Here is a 19,315-nt window from a genome sequence, read left to right on the forward strand (position 1 = left end):
AAAAAAGTTAGAAAAGATGAGCCAAGTTTAGCATGGAAGTCTGGATGCTTGTCATCGTAAGAAGCAGGCATGATGCTTGATATATACAAAGCACTGAATCCCCTTCTAGAACTACATCACATCCCTGTCCTTACTTGCTTTCTTAGCCTTGCTTTTCCTCCAGATTGCAGAGGTCGAACATAGGAAGTCAGCCTTTAGGGATCTTACGTTTACCTTTTTTTCTGCCTTCCAGTTATTGTATGTGTCACTTTATGTCTCTGCTAGCCTTGAGGAGCAACAAAACCCCAAAGTAAGATGAACAGCACCAGTTCCTAGGTGAAAAGGGTGAGATGTCTCTAGCTCGGCTGGAAACTTTGAGCATTATTTTGGAGAAAGCATTAGCCCCAGTGACAGACAAACTATGACTAAATGAATGTAAAGAACACAAATTGTTGCGTGAACATTTAGAAATTACTTAAAAATTTGGCTCAGATTTTTAGTTATCTTGTGAATTAGAAACCCATTTTGAATAAGAATTTAATGGGAATGGTATTTTGAATGGCTTTGAAAATCACAGCTGTTATAACACATGAGGAAAGCATATACATCAGTATGTATGCATGGGCCAGTTTGCCAAATGAAGAACTGTGACTTCAACTCCAGGAACTGGATTGCAGTCTCAGTGTAAATAGTTTGGTCAGTGGTCTTTCCTTCCTTATCGCAGTTATATGAAAAATAAACCTGTGACGTCTAATGCTGTTGTACCTGGCCTGTAACTTGGGTTTTTTGCTTTTTCACTTTCTGTAAATGTTAAAACTTGCAGCAGTACATTTATCTTCCTGTGAAAGAGTGAACAAGCATTTTCACTTGTCATATTCTTCATTGGATCTTAACAACCCTGGTGGTGCCTGACAAAAGGTATTGTTGTCCTAATTTTATGTCTGATTTGAGGAAAAATGAAGAGCTATGCACAATTTGTAACAGATTTTCGCACTTATCGTTTTGCATTTGAAGTCTCAAGATTCTTCCACTGCAGAAGAAATAGGAGAACTAGTGTAGTATTAATCAGTTGCATTGTATTTATTCTTTTTGGTAATGAATGTAATGTCATGTGAATTCTTGAGCAAATAAATGGATGTGCAATCCAAAGGTCAGCTGTTATGCATAATGAAAAATAAAAGCCAAATGAATCTACATGTTGCGTCATTAATTATCCAGTGATAATTCTTGTAACGTGTGGAGTCAAGATTGCTTTCTTGGGCAGCAAGACGAACAGAAGCCTTTCATTTTCAACGTAGTGGAGGAACGTGAGGACTGGCAGGCGAGACTACTGAGCTAACTGCAAGTGGCAAGTGGTCCCAAGTTCGTCTGAAACCTACCATTGTCGTCACAGAAAGGGGCCATTCTTAAGCTTGCATGGCCAGGCCCTTTGTGTCCTCAGGCTGTTTATTTAAAAAAAAACCTAAAAATCAGGTAAAATTCTATTGCAACATGTGCAGTGCTTGCAGCTCATACAATATGTTTGTTTGCTTACTGCTGAATCTGTTATGGTGTAACAAGTTTTCACCACTGTGTTGTATGCATGAGTATAGTTATGCACTGGTTTGAATTAGAATAATGTTGCATGAAGTATTCTCCATACGGCAAAGTCTAGACTACAAGGCTGCATGTTCATTGGTATTTAATTGAATGCAATCAGTTTGCTGCGTGTAGCTTCAGAAAGTCACACCTTCCCATGCTAAATAAAACATATTGCATGCTGGGGTAATAGCAGGTAGATCAGAGGACTGAAATATTTCTTATCAGCAGTGGACCCAAATCTAAACTCTGATCCCAGTCTTCTCCATGAGATCTGTTGGGCTGAACAATTTGAAAGAAATTTATCTCCACATTTGGGGCCTGAATTTTATTAATTGTGAAAAACAAATCCATTTATGTCAGTATCTCCAGCTTCTGGAGAGGAGATGACAGAAATCCAGATTTTAGAGCTGTGTTTGAGTCCATTCAAATGCAAAAAGAATATGAATAAAATTCAGTTGTTGTAGTGTTTCTTTCAACTGTATGTGTATTCTTTGCAGAAATTCGCTGTCAGCAAGCATCACTGAAAAAAAGGTGGAAGACATTGAAAAGGAAGAGTGCTTCCCCTGTGATTCTTGAAGGCGGATAGGTAATGTGTTATTTGCCGCGCATTCTGTATTCAGTCTCCTCCTTAATACTCTCTTTTGCTTGGAAGGTGAGTGTGATTCACCCTTGCTTTATGCTATGTGGACTCTGGATGTGGGGCAGTGCATAAATGATGGTGCTTTGAGGGATGGCAGAGCACGCATACCCACATCGTGGTCTGGATACACAGCTGTGTGCACAAGAATCCTCTTTTCTTGTGCACAGTTACTTCAGGGCAAAAGCTCTAGTGCTGATGTTGCTCAGTTCACCAGGAAGCAAGATTCTCAAAAGTGGGTGGAGGCATCCTTACAATTCATACAGCACACCTTCAAGTGGGGCAATGACAGCTGTCGTGCCTGGCACTGTCAGAGAAAAATTTACATTTGCTAGTTTAGCTGTCAATAGCACAGAAATGAGATTAATGGAGAAAATGATAGCTAGTATTTGGATTATTTCAACTAATACATGGTAATACAAAGCCTAACTGAGAGAAATTAACTGAACTCCCCTATTCCACTTGCCTTTGTGAGGAAGGAAAAAGCCCTTCAGGGGTTGGAGAAAGTGGAGAGTTGAAAGCCAAATGCTCAGGGAAGTTGTTAAGGATAGAGCTCAACCCTGGGTTTTCAGAAAGCTGGTGACTCTGTGTGGCTCTGCAGAAGCAGAAGGGCTGAGGCAGACTGGTCTTAATACATTTTAAATGCAAATTGCAATGCAAAGTTAACAACTGCCTAGCACCTTGGAAAAAGAGATACTCTCAAATTCTGCTGCTAATAACAACTAGCAGCTTGATTACATAAAGAAATAAGGATTTTGAATGTCTTTCATATGCCATGTCCAGTCACACCACACACTGGATAGTTGGTTTTGGCAATATGACTTGTACATTTATAAAATATTGTATATCTTATGGGGTTATTCAAAGAGGGCAATGTTAGAAATTTAATCCACTAATAAAAAAGAATCTTTAAAAGATATATCTCTTCAAATTCCTGCTTTGGACATTAATCCAATTCGAAGTTAGAGAAAAATTCTCATTAGAATAAATTCTTTCATCTTGAGTTTGTAAGGTTTCCTATACCTTCCTTTGAAATACCTGCTGTGGGCTACTCTGTGAGAGAGAAGACACTGTAGTAAATGACCTGAAGTTGGACATGATTTGGAAATTACTACAATCCTGATTTAGCAACAGAAGACAGTTTTAATTTCTCATTCTCCACCTCTGTGACCACTGGTACGACAAAGAGCTAGAGACCAGGCTGAGTGGAAGGAATCCTGAAAGTCACAAAAGAAGTTAAAGGATTGAGCTACCTAACAGATCTAAACCTCCAAGTACATTTTTCTTCATTTTTTTTGTGTCATTGATCTTGTCCTTTACTGATGGAGCGTAGTGCAGAAGGAGGGCTTTTGTAGGTGTACATTCAACACCAAGGTTTTGTATATCCCCACTTTACAATCATAAAAGATGCAACCAGTATTTTGAGAGGTTTTCTCTCTTAAGAAGAGGAATTTTGGTTCAGAATTGTCTAAGTAATAGTAAATTGCAAATATATGTATGACTCTGTTCTCAGCAGTGCAGGAACTGCTATACGCTTCTTTGGCATTGCCTGTTGATACCACACATGTGCCATAGTTATACGGAGAAAATGGATGTATTTGCCCCAAATTTGCTAAGCAGAAATCTGACTGTGTGCATACAGAATGAAGAGATATGTCTAAAGCAGGTTTGCTACTGGATAAACAGTTTCACTCTACATTTCTGAAAATAAGACCATTGTTCACAGATACTGTATTTGAAGAAGTCATCAAGATCAGGTAGACTTGTCTGTTACTGATGAATGAAACCGTTTCTGAAATTTGCTTGAATCTTATAAAAGAAGGTACAGATTGTACTGAAATTGCCTCAAATATTCCTTAAAGTTAGATCTGTAAATATTGAGAACAGAGCTGGCATTGAGCATACCAAGGGATAAAATGTTTCTGTGGCAGTAAAATCAAAAGTCCTTTCAAGAACCTTGACTTCAGTTAGCAGATTGATGTAATTCTCACACTGAAGATGTAAGAGTAACAACCATTGGATGGATTGCATACTGCATATCTTAATAGCATGTGGTACTCTATGTGTAACAGTTGTCAAAGCCTTTAATTGTATAAAGTTTATTCAGTGAACCAAAAATGAAGTTGGCCTTCCTTTCATTTTCTGCTTGTAGATAATCTACACCTGAAAAAACTCTATTTCAAGGAACAAAATGAGGAGCCAAGAGGAAGAGGAGTCGTCGTCTCCTTGCTCTACGAGTGACAACAGCTTGTGTCTCACATCTACCAGTGTCGTCTTATTCCACAAATCTTTTCTTCCAGCCTTTCTGTCGCTTGTGTGGTCAGGACAGGCTTCACTTTGGAGAGGCTGGTGTGACAAATGGCATTGCTTGGTCTCTGCACCACTTTCTGGGGAGTGTCTCCCACAGGGGTGCTCCCTGCACAGTATTCTGAATTCATGGCAGAAGGTGCATCCACGCCACACAGTTGGCTTCCCCCTCCTGTCTGTATTCTCTGTTCTATTTCCTTACCTGCTTCTCCAGCCTTACATATTCCAGACACAATCAATTTCCCAGTTTGCTTTTAAAGTTCCGTGAACAGTAATATACTCGTTTAGGCTTCAGAGCCTGTGAATATCACCATGCTACTTCAGAGAGCACATACTCATTTTGCCTGTTTTGCAAATGAACAGATTATATTTCAACTATTAAACAGATTTCTAAAAATGTATTTTTGGTCTCTGTTTTTTTCTTTTTCAGAAGCAAGTTATTATTATATTTAGTATAGACTTTGCTTCTCCTCAGCCAGTGCTGGTACAACACTTGGTAATGATTTATAAATTGTTTTAAAAATTGGCAGGAATATAACACTGTTAAGAAATAACTGGGAACCTTCTGTACAATTCTTCTAGATGTGTCATGCTTTCATTTAAAAAGTCCATCTTTTGATGTATTTTTTTTTTAACCTGTGAAGCCCTATGCTTTGGAGGTGGCTAAGATAAACTTGGGAACTATAGGACTCTAAAAGACATTAATGAGACAATCTTGGTAGGCTTTAAGTCGTCATGCAAATATTTCAAACTAAAAGCTAGTCACAGTCTCTTGTCTCAATATTTGAGAGGGCTCTACTCTTCCCAAATATGTTGAGAAAATCTGTGGGATTTATACGTGCTTGTCATTTCCCTGAAATACGAGTTCCAGAATTCTGGTTTTTAGTCAACTAAACTGTATTAATTAGAAACAGCAACAACAAAACCTAGCATCAGAGCCAAAAAAAAACCACTTTAAAAACATAAGATGATGGTGTTTCATAGAGGAACAGATTTGAGCTTCCTGAGAGGGCTACTTTATGTAACAGTCAGAGTAAAATATGACTAAAGCTATGAAAAGTATCAGGACATTAGCCTTTTTAATGGAGCAAAATGGCAATGTAAAATGTCTTTTTCTGTCTCAGAGAGATGTCAAGTCACTTTAAAGCAGAATAGGTCAGCCTTGGAAAATGCATATTGGTAATTTTTCACTTGAACATTTGCATGCTGAAATTATATTCAAAATACACAACATGTTTTTTGCCAAGAAAATGACTCCACAGTATGGCCATCTGCAAAGCAGAAAATACTCTTGGACAGATTTGGAACTCAGCATGTGGTCCCTACTGCAGACAGCGCTGTAGCTAATTTTACAAGAAATCAAGATAACTCTACATTGATTTTCATCTGAGCCTAGCTAATGAAACAGCATGTGGCTTACAAACGTGTAATGTGTGTCTGTGTTGAATAACTTTCTTATTGGAAAGGAAGCAAAGGTACTTGCATCCAACGTTTCCAAAATCTGTGCAACTGTTTAGCCATGCAGATGTGTCGAGAACTTCTGCTTTTGCTTTCCTTGAAGAAGCGTTTGCAATGCACAAGTCAGGTAATGGCACTCTTGACCTAGCAGCAGTATTTATTTCTGAGCTTGATTTGTGGCTCAGCTGTTTGTGCTGCAGAAGCATTTGCAAATATGATTTGCTGCAAAAAAAAAAAAAAAAAAAAGCGCATAGGTCTGCCCTGTGCTTCCTGGCAATACAAGCTAGAGAGAAGGCTTTAGAATGGGTTTTCCACGTCACTAGGCTACCTGTGTAAAGGCCTATCTTCCCCTTCCCTCTCCCGTCCCTCACCAAATGAGATCCAGGAACCTTCCCCTGTGAAAAATGCATATCAGCGTGGTAGGAGATATTCAGCCATCCTTTTTCTTCTTGTTTTCATCAGCTACTTTGTAACTCCCAGGCAGGAAAATTACTGTGCCTTTTGTTGCAAGTACACAAAGAGGTGCTGTCAGGCTGCTCTGACCTTGCCTAGGCAGAATTGCTCTATGAGTATATTTTCTGAATTTCCCATTGTTTTCACCAAAAAGCATTTTTAGCTTAAACCCTGCAGTTGCTTGAGCACCTATTAGTATTCACAGAGTTTTAAAAAAACCAGAAAGAATCGTGAAATTCAAGTTCAGACATCTTGCCTTATCTGACACGTATCTCAACAAGATGCTGCTCTGGTCCTTTCCCTGCCCCCCTCCCCTTCCGTTCTTCCTGCAGACTTTGGGAACACTGAGTTAGGTAAAAGGGAGATACTTTAATAAAAGGAAGACAGGTAGTTGGAAAACCATCTATAGTGCTTTGTTACCACGTGAGAGGATGTATATCTACAGAGGCAGGGCGCACAAACGGTAACTGAGTCTGCCTCATCAGCCCTCAGCCTTGGGCTTCAGCCTTTTCAGCTGGTGCATTTCCTCTCGTACACTCAAGTGGCAGTTTTGATCAACAAGGTCCTTGAGTCAGATGGGTCTATTGAGTAATACACTTCATGTCTGATTATCAGGAGCTGGCAAGCAGAAGAGGTAGTAGAAAAACCACTACAAATCCCAGCACCGTACCAGAAAAATAACAAGCTTGTAAAGGTTTTCTTTGTCAGGTGTGGTGGCCTGAAACTTTCCTTTTCTTCCTACTTGCTTCATGTTGCTGCTAGGGAGAGAAAATGTTGAGGGCAAATAGAAAGGAAGTTACAGGTGAATTTATCTCTCAAGCACAATTCATATATCTGAAATATGAATTCTTTTTGTGAGAGGCAAAACCGGTGTGGGATCTCAATGTGCTAATCAGAGCACTGGAGGAGATGAAGAAGATGAAGTGCCAGTGATACTTTTGTGTCAGCAGCTTGCAGTCAAAATGCCTGGGAAGCTCAGACGCACAGGTGAAGAAAGAGTAATGGGGCTGAAAGAAGCAGTGGGCTGGGGACTGCCACAGGCCTGGACTTCTCACTCTGTTGCCTCTCAAGTATTTGGTTCAGTACAAGAAAGAGGTGGAAAACCCTAAGGTGTAGCTCAGAAGTAAGGCTGAGTGGATGGCTTTGTATGATATAATGCCTGTTTGCTTTTCCTGAGTCAAAGAAAAGCATTTTTGGTGGACAGTACTCTTTTTCCATGATTACATTTTCAGGATTAAACTATGTCTCAGGATCATGATTATCACTCTGTATGGTGCTTGCTGTGCTGTATTTCTAAGATGCGTCAGGGCTGCTGTTGTAAACCAAGCAACTTTTACTTGCTCTGTGAGAAAAGTTACTAGCTATGTTAACTAAAACATTCGTTTGGACTCAAAGAAGCATTGTGGTAAATGTAAGAACTAAATACAAGTTCTGTGAAAAGGAGTGCTGTAGTAGTTGAGATGGTCTCAGGGCATATGCAAGGCGCGGTTTGTATTGAGGAGCAGTTTTACTGGATGGGCAAGTGTATTTGGTGAAAAAAAAATAAAAAGACGACAAGCTGTGGAACAAACAAGCTCTCCTCTAGAGCTGAAGAAAAGATTGTGTGCCTGAAAACTTTTTTTGACAATTTTGTGCAGCAAGTCTCTCGTTGCTTCAGAATGACAAGACCTTAAACCTGCCTGTGCTACCCCCACAACCACCCCCACCCCCCAAAATAATGCAGTTCTTTCAAGTGATTCAAACTCTGAATAGGGCCCTATGTAAAAGCATGCAAGACATAACCATATAGTGATTACTGATTGCAGCTGGATAAATCTCTGACATTTGCTGAGGCACTGTATGTTGAATGCTGATATGTATGAACATGTCTACATTTCTCTCCTGACTCACTTGTTCATCCTGTGCAGTCATGTAACGTGTAGTTGAAATATCATATCATCCTGCACACAGCATAAAATTAAAATCTTTTATGTTTTTATCAAGGTGATGTTTCATGGCTTTGATTATATTGACTGTCTTGTGTCTGTTCATTTTTTCCCTTTCTGCTTGTGGTGTTTTGGGCTTTTCTTTGTCAGTTTTTTTCATAAAATACATGTTATTTGTGTGGTTTTAGGTCTAAGTATAATGTGTGATTTGTCTCAATTCATATTTAAAACAGTTAAACAAGGTTTGGAGTCGTCTTTACTTGTCCCTGTGTGACTCTTCTGTCTTACAGTATCAATCTAACAGATCTATTGCAGCTTTGTAGCCGATAGTCATGAGGAGGTTTCTGCATGCATGGTACCAAATTCTAAATACTGACTAAGTTGACTTTCAGATAATAGTTTGTTAAATACTGAAAATGTCTGTAAGATTTGTTTCTAATAGCATGATTTCAAGAGGTTTTGTAGTATACAGTTACTCTTCTCCTATGAGAAAGTATGAATTAAAGTTAATTTTCAATATGTAGTTTTTTCGTTCAACCTGAGTGTGATGTGAAGAATGAAGTAACATTAGAAAACTGAAGCAAAATGTTAATCACATTAGTTTTGCTTGCAGTATAGAAGTAGACCACAAATAAATTATTCAGATTGTACTGAACAAATATAAATTAAAATTTTGTACATCGTGTGTATTGTATACAATATGCATATTACCAGGAATTTTTTAGCATTCTGACATTATCTAAAGCCAAGGGTTTTTTCTGTGACTGGAAAAGTGCATCATATTGTACTGAGAAAAATGACAGTTACTACCCCTTACAGGAAAGATTTAAATAAAGATGATTAAATGTTGATTATTGTTTATTAAAGACCATGTCTTATGATCAGATTCCTCATGCCTTAATAAGGCACAAAAATGAGACTTGGAAGAAAATATTAAGATAAATATTCTAATTTGCATTAAGAAAAGGTCTTTTTAATAATGTGAGAAAACATTTTTATCTTTTGTGGTTGTTGAGATACCTTTCTTTACACTCACATTGACTATTTACTGTCTTCTGCTTCACACTGAAGTAATCTAATTTGAATGGCATCTGTTTTAGCTGTGAGAAGAGAGCTAACTGACCTGCTTACTATCTTCATTTGTGAACAGAAATACGGTCTGAAGCTGTTCTCTCCCAGTGTTTCACACATTCATTTGCCATAAAGCTTTTTTCTATCTCTTCAGGGAAGCGATCAGTCGTGTTTGTGAAGCCGTGCCTGGTGCCAAAGGAGCCTTCAAGAAACGAAAGGTATTTGTCTTTTCTTGTAGTGCAGTTGACTGTATTTTCCTAGTTCAACAGAGGAGACCAGTCACAGCAGGCAGGTGACTTTACAGCAGCTTCAAGAATTGAAGATCATTAATAATTTACAATATTGGCTGTTTTCACCCACTGTATGTTGCTTCTTGCCCTTTTGATCAGGATCTGCTTTTATAGACGTCTAGAAGTATGGGTACACCTAGGAAAAATATTATGGCTTGCCTTTATGTTCCTGCTGTAGAAATCCTCTCCTTTTTCTTTCTTTCGTAGATTGCAGGTGGAATGTTTGAAACAAACAAAAAGGGGTGCCTTTTCATAAATTGCATGAGTAAATTGTGGAAATAGGTGCTGGAAGCTGTTGCAGCCAAAAATATACACTGTTCTGAAAGTGATTAGATCTGCTGTTAGAGCACAGCTCTACTGATGGCAACTAAAAAGTTTGGAAATCACTGATCTCTGGAAATGGAGGGAACATACCAGGTGATCCTCTTGTTCTCTGCCTTCTTTCCATAAACACCTGTGGCCAGTACTCAGTGGCCAGTGCTCAGTGGCCAGCACGGATGATGGATCCAGTGCACATTGGTCTGACATGTTTATGACCATGTTTTTATTCTTATTTGTGTGGTAGAAGTTAGGATCTGCAGGCAAGGAGTGGAGGAAGCCTTGTCTCAACTCCTGCACTGCCTGCTTTTCCAGGCACCTGCTAGATAGCTAGGATTTAATGATAACTCCAAGAGAATGAGCATAGGAGGCACTTAGTTATAGCGTCTGTATGTGTTGCTGGGTTCTGAATGAGAACAGGCAGGTGAAGGAAAAATCTGCCTCCTTCTCCAACTCCTTCAGCATCTGACAGAATCCCAGCAGAAAAGGATGTGATGAAATGCCACTTGTTTGCAGTGGAAAATCTTCCCCTGGTAAAATAAAGCATATGTGACAACATATGCCACAGCATAATTGGAAACTGCCTCAGAAACTAAGGTTGTGGCTTTCTCCACCACCAAATTTATCTCATTGGCATTTCTAGGTTCTCTGGCTTTTGTTTTGAAACCAGGAAGTAACAAGAAAATATCTCTTTCTTTGGAAAGCAAAGTGACACAAAATATTAACCAAAATGTAGGTTAAACAGCGTCCTATGTGCCTAGTGAGACACCTTGCTGTATTAGGAGGTCTAAAAGCAACGTTGCTAACCTATTATTGACAAGAAATAGTGTTTTTGAAGTAAATGTACTGGCTGAGAAAAAAATTTCAGATACACATTAGACGAATATCTTTTGCCAGTCTGTGCTTCCATGATGATTTCTGTCTCTAGTGGCTTATGAATTTGGTTAGGGTGACATGTACTCCTTGAGGTCAAATTTTCACACTTTATGCACACTGTGGGCAGCCGATCCTTAGGCATGAGCTGAGAATCATGAAGGTTTAAGCTTGTTTTAAAGAGAAGCTAATGAAGCACTGGCTCTGTAACACGACAAAGTTGAAATAGTGCAGCATAATTGTTACATAAGAGCAGTATATAGGTAGCGTATTTTTAATCAATTAAACAGAAGGAAAAGGAGCTAAAATGGAATATATATGTAAGTAGTAAAGAAGCATAAGTGCGCCCATCCTGCTACAGACAAAACTTTCCAAACTTTCAGGCAGCCTGGGGCAAATGCAAATAAACTGGCAAAAAAACCACTGTCTCCAGTGTCAGCTTTGCTTTTATATCCTGATGACCAGCAGAAGTATTGTCCAGTGCCAGTACAGCCGGTGGAAGGACTTGGTCTGTTACTGCTGGGCAGCCCGATTATTTACAGGCTGTGGCTACCCAACTGAGGCTGCTCTCATGCAGCTATGTCAAAAGTGAGAAGCTTGTACATTTTGCTCTGGCAGGATAACTTGTATTGCTACAAAACCTTCCAAGATCTAGTGAAAAGCCTACAAAAGTTATTATTATTATTACATCCCTATCATTACATTCCAGCACTTTGTGCTTACTCTTTGAGTTAGGAGTAATTTTTAGCTGCATGTTGTAACCTCGCATACAGAGGTTTTAGTCTACATGTGGCATTCTACCTAGTGCTGACAACTCTTGTACAACGTAATGATGCTGTATCCTTTTTTGAGAGCATCCCATCATTATTACTGGAGTCCCACCTTCCATGTGAGAAGGGGGTAGAGCAGTCAGTAGATGCAGAACAAAAACCAGATTTCTTTTCTAGAGTTGAAGCTGTTTTCACAGAATAAGAACATGCCATTTTAAGATACTGACTTGAAGTATTCATCTTAGTCTGCTCACTTGGTCCCTGAGACTTCGTCTTCATGGGTGAAGATGAGATTTTGCTATCTTGGAAAAATCTATTTTGTTAGGTCAAGAGTGCATGTATGCCTGCCTAGCTATTTTTAGCAGTAGTAGTAATATTATAAATCTGTCTCCAGAGGAAAACAGCTGTTGCAATTAAGTGATCTTTGAAAAGTCATCAACTTTTTAGAAACCCTTAAGATTACAGCTAACCCTGCATACAATGAAAGTCATCCCTAATAAACAGAGAACAAAAATGTGCTTTTCCCCACCCCTTGCAGCCACCAAGCAAAGTTCTTTCTAGCATCTTGGGAAAGAGCAATCTTCAGTTTGCAGGAATGAGCATAATGCTGAATATCTCCACCACCAGCTTAAACCTAATGACTCCTGATACAAAACAGGTAAGCATAACTGCCATATTAATTTGTGAAGCTTTTGATAACAGCCTACTGCACAATGATTTGCTGTCTGCCAAAATACTCAGTTCCTCAAAGCTATTATTCCTCAATAATTTTTATAAAGGGAATGAAAACAGGGTATAAAGCATATTAGGAGTCATAATTTATTCCAGTATTTGACACAGCTTTGATGAATTAATTTCTTCTTGCCATGTTTCAGGTAGATCAGTTTTGTTTTTAAATGACCTATGACATGAAATGGCATTTTCCAGTCGTGGGAGTTCTTGTTGGGTACAATTACAAACTTTCAGAGCATTAAAAGGGATCCATTTGGGATAAGTGACTAAAGAACTGAAAGCACATCCCCAGATTTTGTTGTCTCCCATTTAGAGCCTCAAAGAGCAATCTCTTCCTGAGGCACTGCTAAAAATAAAGCCTCAGGGGTTTAGCAGTGCACTGAAATGCCAGTCTTTTAGGGAGACAAGGCAGCGTTTTTCAAGCAGACCATTTCTTCTTCATTGTGCTGAAGGTACAGACCGACTTTAGGGAATCACTGCAGTAGATTGTGAATGATGTACGAGATGAGAAAAATCCCTGCTCAGGGTATATGTAAAGAGAAAGCAGGCAGACATGCATAGTCACTGCTGTGCTATTTGCTGTGAGCCACACAGGGCACTCAACTTTTTGCCCAGATACAACTAGAGAGAAAAAAATAAAATTCCTGCAACATCAGGATTAAAGAATAAGAGATAATACATACATTTTCTGTTGAAACCTTGTTATTATGATTTCACTGATTTATCTTCATTCTTATCCTAATTTGGAAAAAACATAATATTCTGCAGTGAGCACTGAGACTGTGGGAGCAGCTTAACAGTAGTTGCAGTAGTTTGGAGCACAGTGGTTCTTTTCCTAACGACACTTACCCCCAGCCAGAAGCATGGGAACATGATGTTCATTAGAGCTACAAGAAAATTGTCAGACCCTGAAAGGCGCCTTGTCTTCAGCTGACATCTGGGTAGAAATGGAGTTAAAATAGTTTTAGCCCAGGGAAGAATCCTTGCCCAGATGCTTTGCCTTTTTTCTTTTTTTTTCTTTTTTTTCTGAGGTGACAAAACTGTTTATCTTACTCTCACATCATTCTTTTTGAGATAGACTTGGTCTGGGTGCTGCAAGCCTGCGAAATACCTGGTTTCTCAGAGATCCCCAATCTGTCTGTGATCTCCCTTGTTTCTGGCTTGCGCTAAGCATTCAGTTTGGAAATAAGCTTGGCCCAGCAGCTTTGCCCTTTGAGGCCCCACCCTGGAAAATGCCTGTGAACTTCTATAACAATCTTTTTTTCCCAGAGGAGCTGTCAGGCAAGAAAAGACATGACAGTGTTATTAGCCCCTGAGGTACCGTGAAAGCAATTGCATGTGTCCCTGCACAACAGTTTTGCAAACACATCAAGTGGGGATGAGTGGAAGATGACTTCCTGGTTTGCGTATTTTTTATTTGTTTTTAAATTTGTTTAAAATGCAGACTGAAATGCCAATGTTAGTGAATGGTTTTGTTTTAAGCAGTGCAAGGCGTTGGTAACTTACTATGCCTCGTTTCAATAATTTGATATTGAAGGAGTGAGGCGAATAACCCTACCTAAAATTAAACTGAATTGTTTAGCTGTGGCATTTTAAAAAAAACCAAACCAAAACTCAAGAAGAAGCAGTGGCTGACTTGAACTGATCTTTTCAAGCATTTTTCAATTTTCTTCAAATTTGGAAAAAACAAATTTTGAAGCAATTTAAAAGAATTTTTGGGTTTTTATGATGCTGAACTGAAAGACTGGGTTATTTGTGCATTTCAAGATAGTGACAATATTAAATGTGTAATAAATTTTCATTGGTTTGTCTCTATTGTTAAGATCACTTCTTTATGGGGAAAAAAGAGAAGGAAATACTCACTGATGCATAAAGGAACAGTGGTTCACCACTGAACACCTAAAAATTAACCACATTTTCAGAGACTCCTGTGGGCCAAGTGCCCTGGCCCTCCTGTGGGCCAAAATAAAGCACTTTACATGAAAGACACACTACAGCTAATTGTCAATGCTCTCTGGCTTAGCGAAGCATCAAGATCCAGAGAAACTCATGTTAGGCTTTTTTTCTTTCCAAGGAAGATAGTTGATAGTTTGGATCTTCAGGATGCAGGACAGGGAAAGCTGTCCAGAGAGTATCTTTTTAGCCTCGTGGTTTTTTTCAAAACAGTTTTCGGAAGCATGTAGTGCCCTCTTCAAAGTGAGCAATTAAGATCCAAATTACTATTATCAAATAGTCAGAGGCACTAAATAAGGGGCCTGTCCAACACCAGACAAATTCCTTGACATGGTTTCTGTGACTCAAATGGTCAAGTGAAATTTTCTTTCAAATGACCTTTTATTTCTTAGTTGTTACATGGTTTCGGTATTAAAAGATTTCATAAGTTAGATCTCAGAATAGCAATGGGGCAGGGCTGTTCTCCTTGTATGAAAGGTTTGTGACAATTTGTCTCTTCCCAGAGAAATATCATCTTAGTTCAAATTGTACATAAGCAAATTGAATTTGGAATGCCCTAGTGTATGCCTAAGATTTTGTCCACAATGCCATATTGCAGCTAGATTCAAAATTCTGTTTGCGGATTGCAAACATCTTGGTGTTTTAAACATAAAATGATGCAGTAGGTACTGGAATCAATATTAGGATTCTTAAATGGGGTGCAGATTGGCATGATCCTATTGATTTCATCAGAGTTAGCATCAGCAGAAAAGTATTTTGAGTAACAGGATCCTTTGCTCCATTCATCATTATCTGTAATAAAGAAAGTGAACTTTAGCAGATTAAAAATTCTCCAAAGATACTGTATGACAGATCTATATGATTTACTGGAGTTCTGAGCACATTTAGCAATTTTGGCCTCTAGGTTTTAAAGAACACCAAAATAGTTGCATTCATCCTTAAGTTTGCTTATATTATCATGATACTTTTTGTGTACCTTGTAGTTGAAATGCAGAGGTCATTTTGCTCTTGGCTTTGGATTTCTGCCCCAACACAAAACAAAAAAGTAATCAGAAGGGTAAAGTGTAAGAAAACCTACTGACTCACACTTATTCTTTCTGATCCGTACAGATCATAGCAAATCACCATATGCAATCTATTTCCTTTGCGTCTGGAGGTGATCCGGTAAGCTTTCCACCACATAGATATTGCTTTATGAGGACTGTGTGACAAAATTTATTGCGTAGCTTACTGGAAGAAAAATATAACCACAATAGCTCATGTTTCTGTTTCATAAATTCTTCTTGTTGTTGCCGTCAAACTCTTTTTGAGGGAAACCACTGACAAGCAGTCATAAATCTTCCTTTTTGAATGATTGAAACAAAAATGTATCAAAGGGCTGTAAGAATTCATATAATAACTGGTAAGTAGGACTCTATTTTTCAGAGTAATGCAGTATAGTTGTATGGCTACCCTGTGAATTTTTGTCCTCACTGTATTTATTTTGTATTTTTTACAGTAGTAGACTGTGTTGCAGTTTTATTTATAGCAATGGATGTATTCTTTTTTTCTTCTCATCTTTAAGTGTGCATTGAGAAGACTGTGCTAAATAGTGCCTTCAGATGTATTTGCTACACTCATGCAGCTTGAAGGTAGGCTTTCAGGAGAAGCCCAGATCTTTTCTTCTAGTTTTGAAAAGCTTTAAGACACACCTATAGATTTGGTTCATTTAGATTAAAGGACAGACTCCTGTTAGTTGCACTGTTCTGCCTTTCTCTCCATCATATGATTATCTCTTATTTGGCAATCGTGTACTACAGGTAGGGTCATTTTTAACCTGAGTTAATTCTCTCAGTTCAACTCGATTGAGTTGAAGCAGTTGAAGTTATTGGGACTCTCTCTGTTCATTTCACTATATCCTCAGAAAACATAAGAGCAAACTTCAGTCTTGCTATAGTTCTGCTGAGGTCAGTTCAGTTCCAGAAGGGAAAAGAACACCGTATCGTAATAACTTCGGGAGCAAAAAATGGATCAACAGCAGCTTTGAAATACAGCAGATTGCAACGGATGCTGTAAATGAACAATTCCTGAAGTGGGCAGAGGAGTGATTAGCACAGTTCGCTGCCTCCATAAGAAGATTCTTCACTCCCCATCTGCCATCCCAAATGCTAAGTCCTGGAAACACCATTGCACACTGCCCACTGATAGAGTGATTTACCAGGAAAGAGGAGAGAAGCAGCAGTAGAGAATGGATTTGGAGTAAATAAGCCCTTCCAAATGTTTGGGAGAGATAAAAATCTTGCTACTGAGTCAGTGAGCTACCAGGTATGAGTATCTAATGAAGTTCTACAGGCTTGTCTCATTGGGCTAGTATATGGCACAACTTTAAATCAAAAGCTTGTTCATAGACCAGGTGGTTCCTTTATCCTGCACTTGAAAGAAGACAAGATGCAAGGATGTGATTTAAGTCATAGCTCTATTAACCCATCTGAGTGTCATCCAGACATAACTTTCATCAGCCTTTATTGTTTTCTACTTGGTAGAGGACTAGCACTACCAAACCATATCCCCCCAAACACATCTCCTCATATGAGGTTTAAAATGGATCCAGAAAGGCCATATTGAACTAGGATCACACCTCTTTGCTCGTGTTTCTTAAGGAAATACTCGCCTTATTTTGAAGTTTGAAGTTTGATTTATTTAGAACCAAGACTGCTTTCACTTCTCACCCTGTCTACTTTTCTACTTTGGATATCTGCCACACATTCACACCAGCAATTAGCTTTGCAACTTTCCTCCCACTCTCTGAGCATTAATTACCTTCAGCATTCAAAATATATCCGCTGGAGAAGTGCTCCACAGAGAACTTTGAGAACAACTTGAGTACAATATATATTCTTGCAATATTCGCCTTTACAATGAGACACATAGTTTCTGGCTGTGTCAGTACATGGGAGCTTAAAAATCTCTCCACCAAATCCTTTTACACATCATTTCAGAATCATTTTTATTTCGCTTCCAGGAGTGTGTTTCAGATCTGCTTTAGCTCTCTCCAGCACCTTCTTGTGTTACACTAAACAATTTTCTTCCACAGTCATTTCAGGTGGCTGTTTCCAGACATCTGTTTTTCGAGATGCCTGCTGACATTTCGGAGAGGCAGATCTCATAAGGTCTAATAAGGCAGGTCTCTCAGAGGTCCCTGAAGGCAGTAGTTTTTCAGTTTCAGCCCTGCCTCCAAATTTTAACACTGCAATGCAATTTCTTTGAGGTGAAAATTATAGCTCATTCATACTTGTCTTCAGTTCTTGAATGTCAGCGACCACTTTGCTGCACCAGTCCAGCACTGTATAGCCTTTTGATGGGAGTCTTCTAATTTAGCCACTGTGAAACGTGCCCACCTTAGGTCCTTAATGGTTTGTCATAGTCAGCTTGAATCTGAAAGCTTTAGATGAAATAAAGACTCAGTGGTTTCAGTCTCTCACACCCACACTAGCTATGAGGAAGATCTATGATTTACTCAGGCATAAAAGTATCCATTAGCTGTGTCTGTACTAGTAAATAAAAGTATCTGTGGCCTGTTTGCTGCCCCAGAAGCTAAATAGCACAGTGCCATTTGAATCCACACATTCACTCTATTCCCTCACAGTGGTCTTTCGGGATTGATGCCCAGCATGTGCTTGTCACTCACAGAGTTTCAGAGCACAGTGTGGGAAACCAGCACAGGCAGGCAAAGGAGAGTAGCAACAATTAAATGGTACGAACAACTGCGGGACAGCTCTCAGGTCTCTACCTTGCCTTTGTTTTATTTTCTGCTATAGACAGCCAGTTTTCTCATCCTCTTACTTGTTGATATGCATCATTACTTCCACTCAAGCCCAGAAACTTCGTCACTGGCGCTTAAGAAATTACTGGACAAAATTCTGGGGCTATTCTTTGTTGCTCTGCTTCTTTTTTTTACAGACTAACCTAATTTCTGCTGTGTCTGAGTGCCTTCCAACACTGTATTAAGTGATATGGCTACACATCTGTCACCAGAACCACAAATGTACTTCATCATTTCCCTTGTCCTCTCCTTAGGAAGGAAATTGTATAGACAAGCAGACAGTGATTTGGTTTGGGTGGTGGGTGGTGGTGGTGTGTGCTTCTATTAAAGAAAGCAAGGCTTTTTTAACTGAAAATTGATGTTTGTTACGACATTGCGTCTTGACGCAATTGTCAATTGCCTTGGATCAGTCACATGAAAAGGCTTTGGGCAGACTTAAGGAGCCAGCTGTAGTGTATCCCATATATACCTCAGTGAGGTTTAGTTTTACCTGACTAGCCAGGTATATCAGGAAATACTGAATCGAATCAGGGCTTCCTGACTGCATCAAGGACATAGAGAATTTTCCAGATATGCCAGCAGGCCTCATGTTTCCCGGAAGTACTGGCATTTCTGCTTCATCTGCACAATGACAAAAGTCCGTACCGTTTGCACACAGGACTGTGAAGGTGGCAGGAGGGCAAGCAAAAAATCCCCCAAGAAGATGTCAGCCTGGTCTTGCCACCTCGCATGTTGCAGTCGGGATGGCTGTGAGCAGCCCATGGGCTGTGGGAGAGCATCCTGGGACACTGCTTATCACAGCCAAGCAGTGGCTGAGCACCTCCGTGCTCCGTGGCACTCTAGTAAGTAAAGTGAACACACCTGCTTGTCACACATGAACAAACCATTGCTTAGGATTTCTGGGGAGCAGGGCTATTAGTCCCACTGTTTCTACCACAGACCCAGTTTATTATTCATGTTAAGTGCAAAAATATCTAGGTAGTTTGAAGATGAGCACTTGTAATTCTACTCCTTTCTAAATCAGGACTGATCAAAATCCTACTAAATTTGTTTAGTAGATTTTCAAAGGCCTTTTAAGAGATTTTTAAGTTCTGCTGGAGTACATTACACTCTGGAGAAAGCAAAGTGGTGAGGTGAGTACCAGAATCTGTAAACACTTTTGTGAG

At 39.2% G+C, this 19,315-nt stretch overlaps 1 protein-coding gene across 1 annotated transcript in view; it reads left to right on the forward strand.

Annotated features, from left to right (window-relative positions):
• SHC3 (SHC (Src homology 2 domain containing) transforming protein 3) overlaps nucleotides 1-19,315 on the forward strand; it is a 55,906-nt gene that overhangs the window by 23,744 nt on the left and 12,847 nt on the right. Inside the window, exons 3-5 of the mRNA XM_009870254.1 lie at nucleotides 9,566-9,629; nucleotides 12,201-12,320; nucleotides 15,458-15,511. Of these exons, the coding sequence (XP_009868556.1) occupies nucleotides 9,566-9,629; nucleotides 12,201-12,320; nucleotides 15,458-15,511 (238 nt within the window). The remainder of the gene's footprint in view (nucleotides 1-9,565; nucleotides 9,630-12,200; nucleotides 12,321-15,457; nucleotides 15,512-19,315) is intronic.

The sequence above is a fragment of the Apaloderma vittatum genome, unplaced genomic scaffold (genome assembly GCF_000703405.1).
Source record: "Apaloderma vittatum isolate BGI_N311 unplaced genomic scaffold, ASM70340v1 scaffold44005, whole genome shotgun sequence".
NCBI lineage: Eukaryota > Metazoa > Chordata > Aves > Trogoniformes > Trogonidae > Apaloderma > Apaloderma vittatum.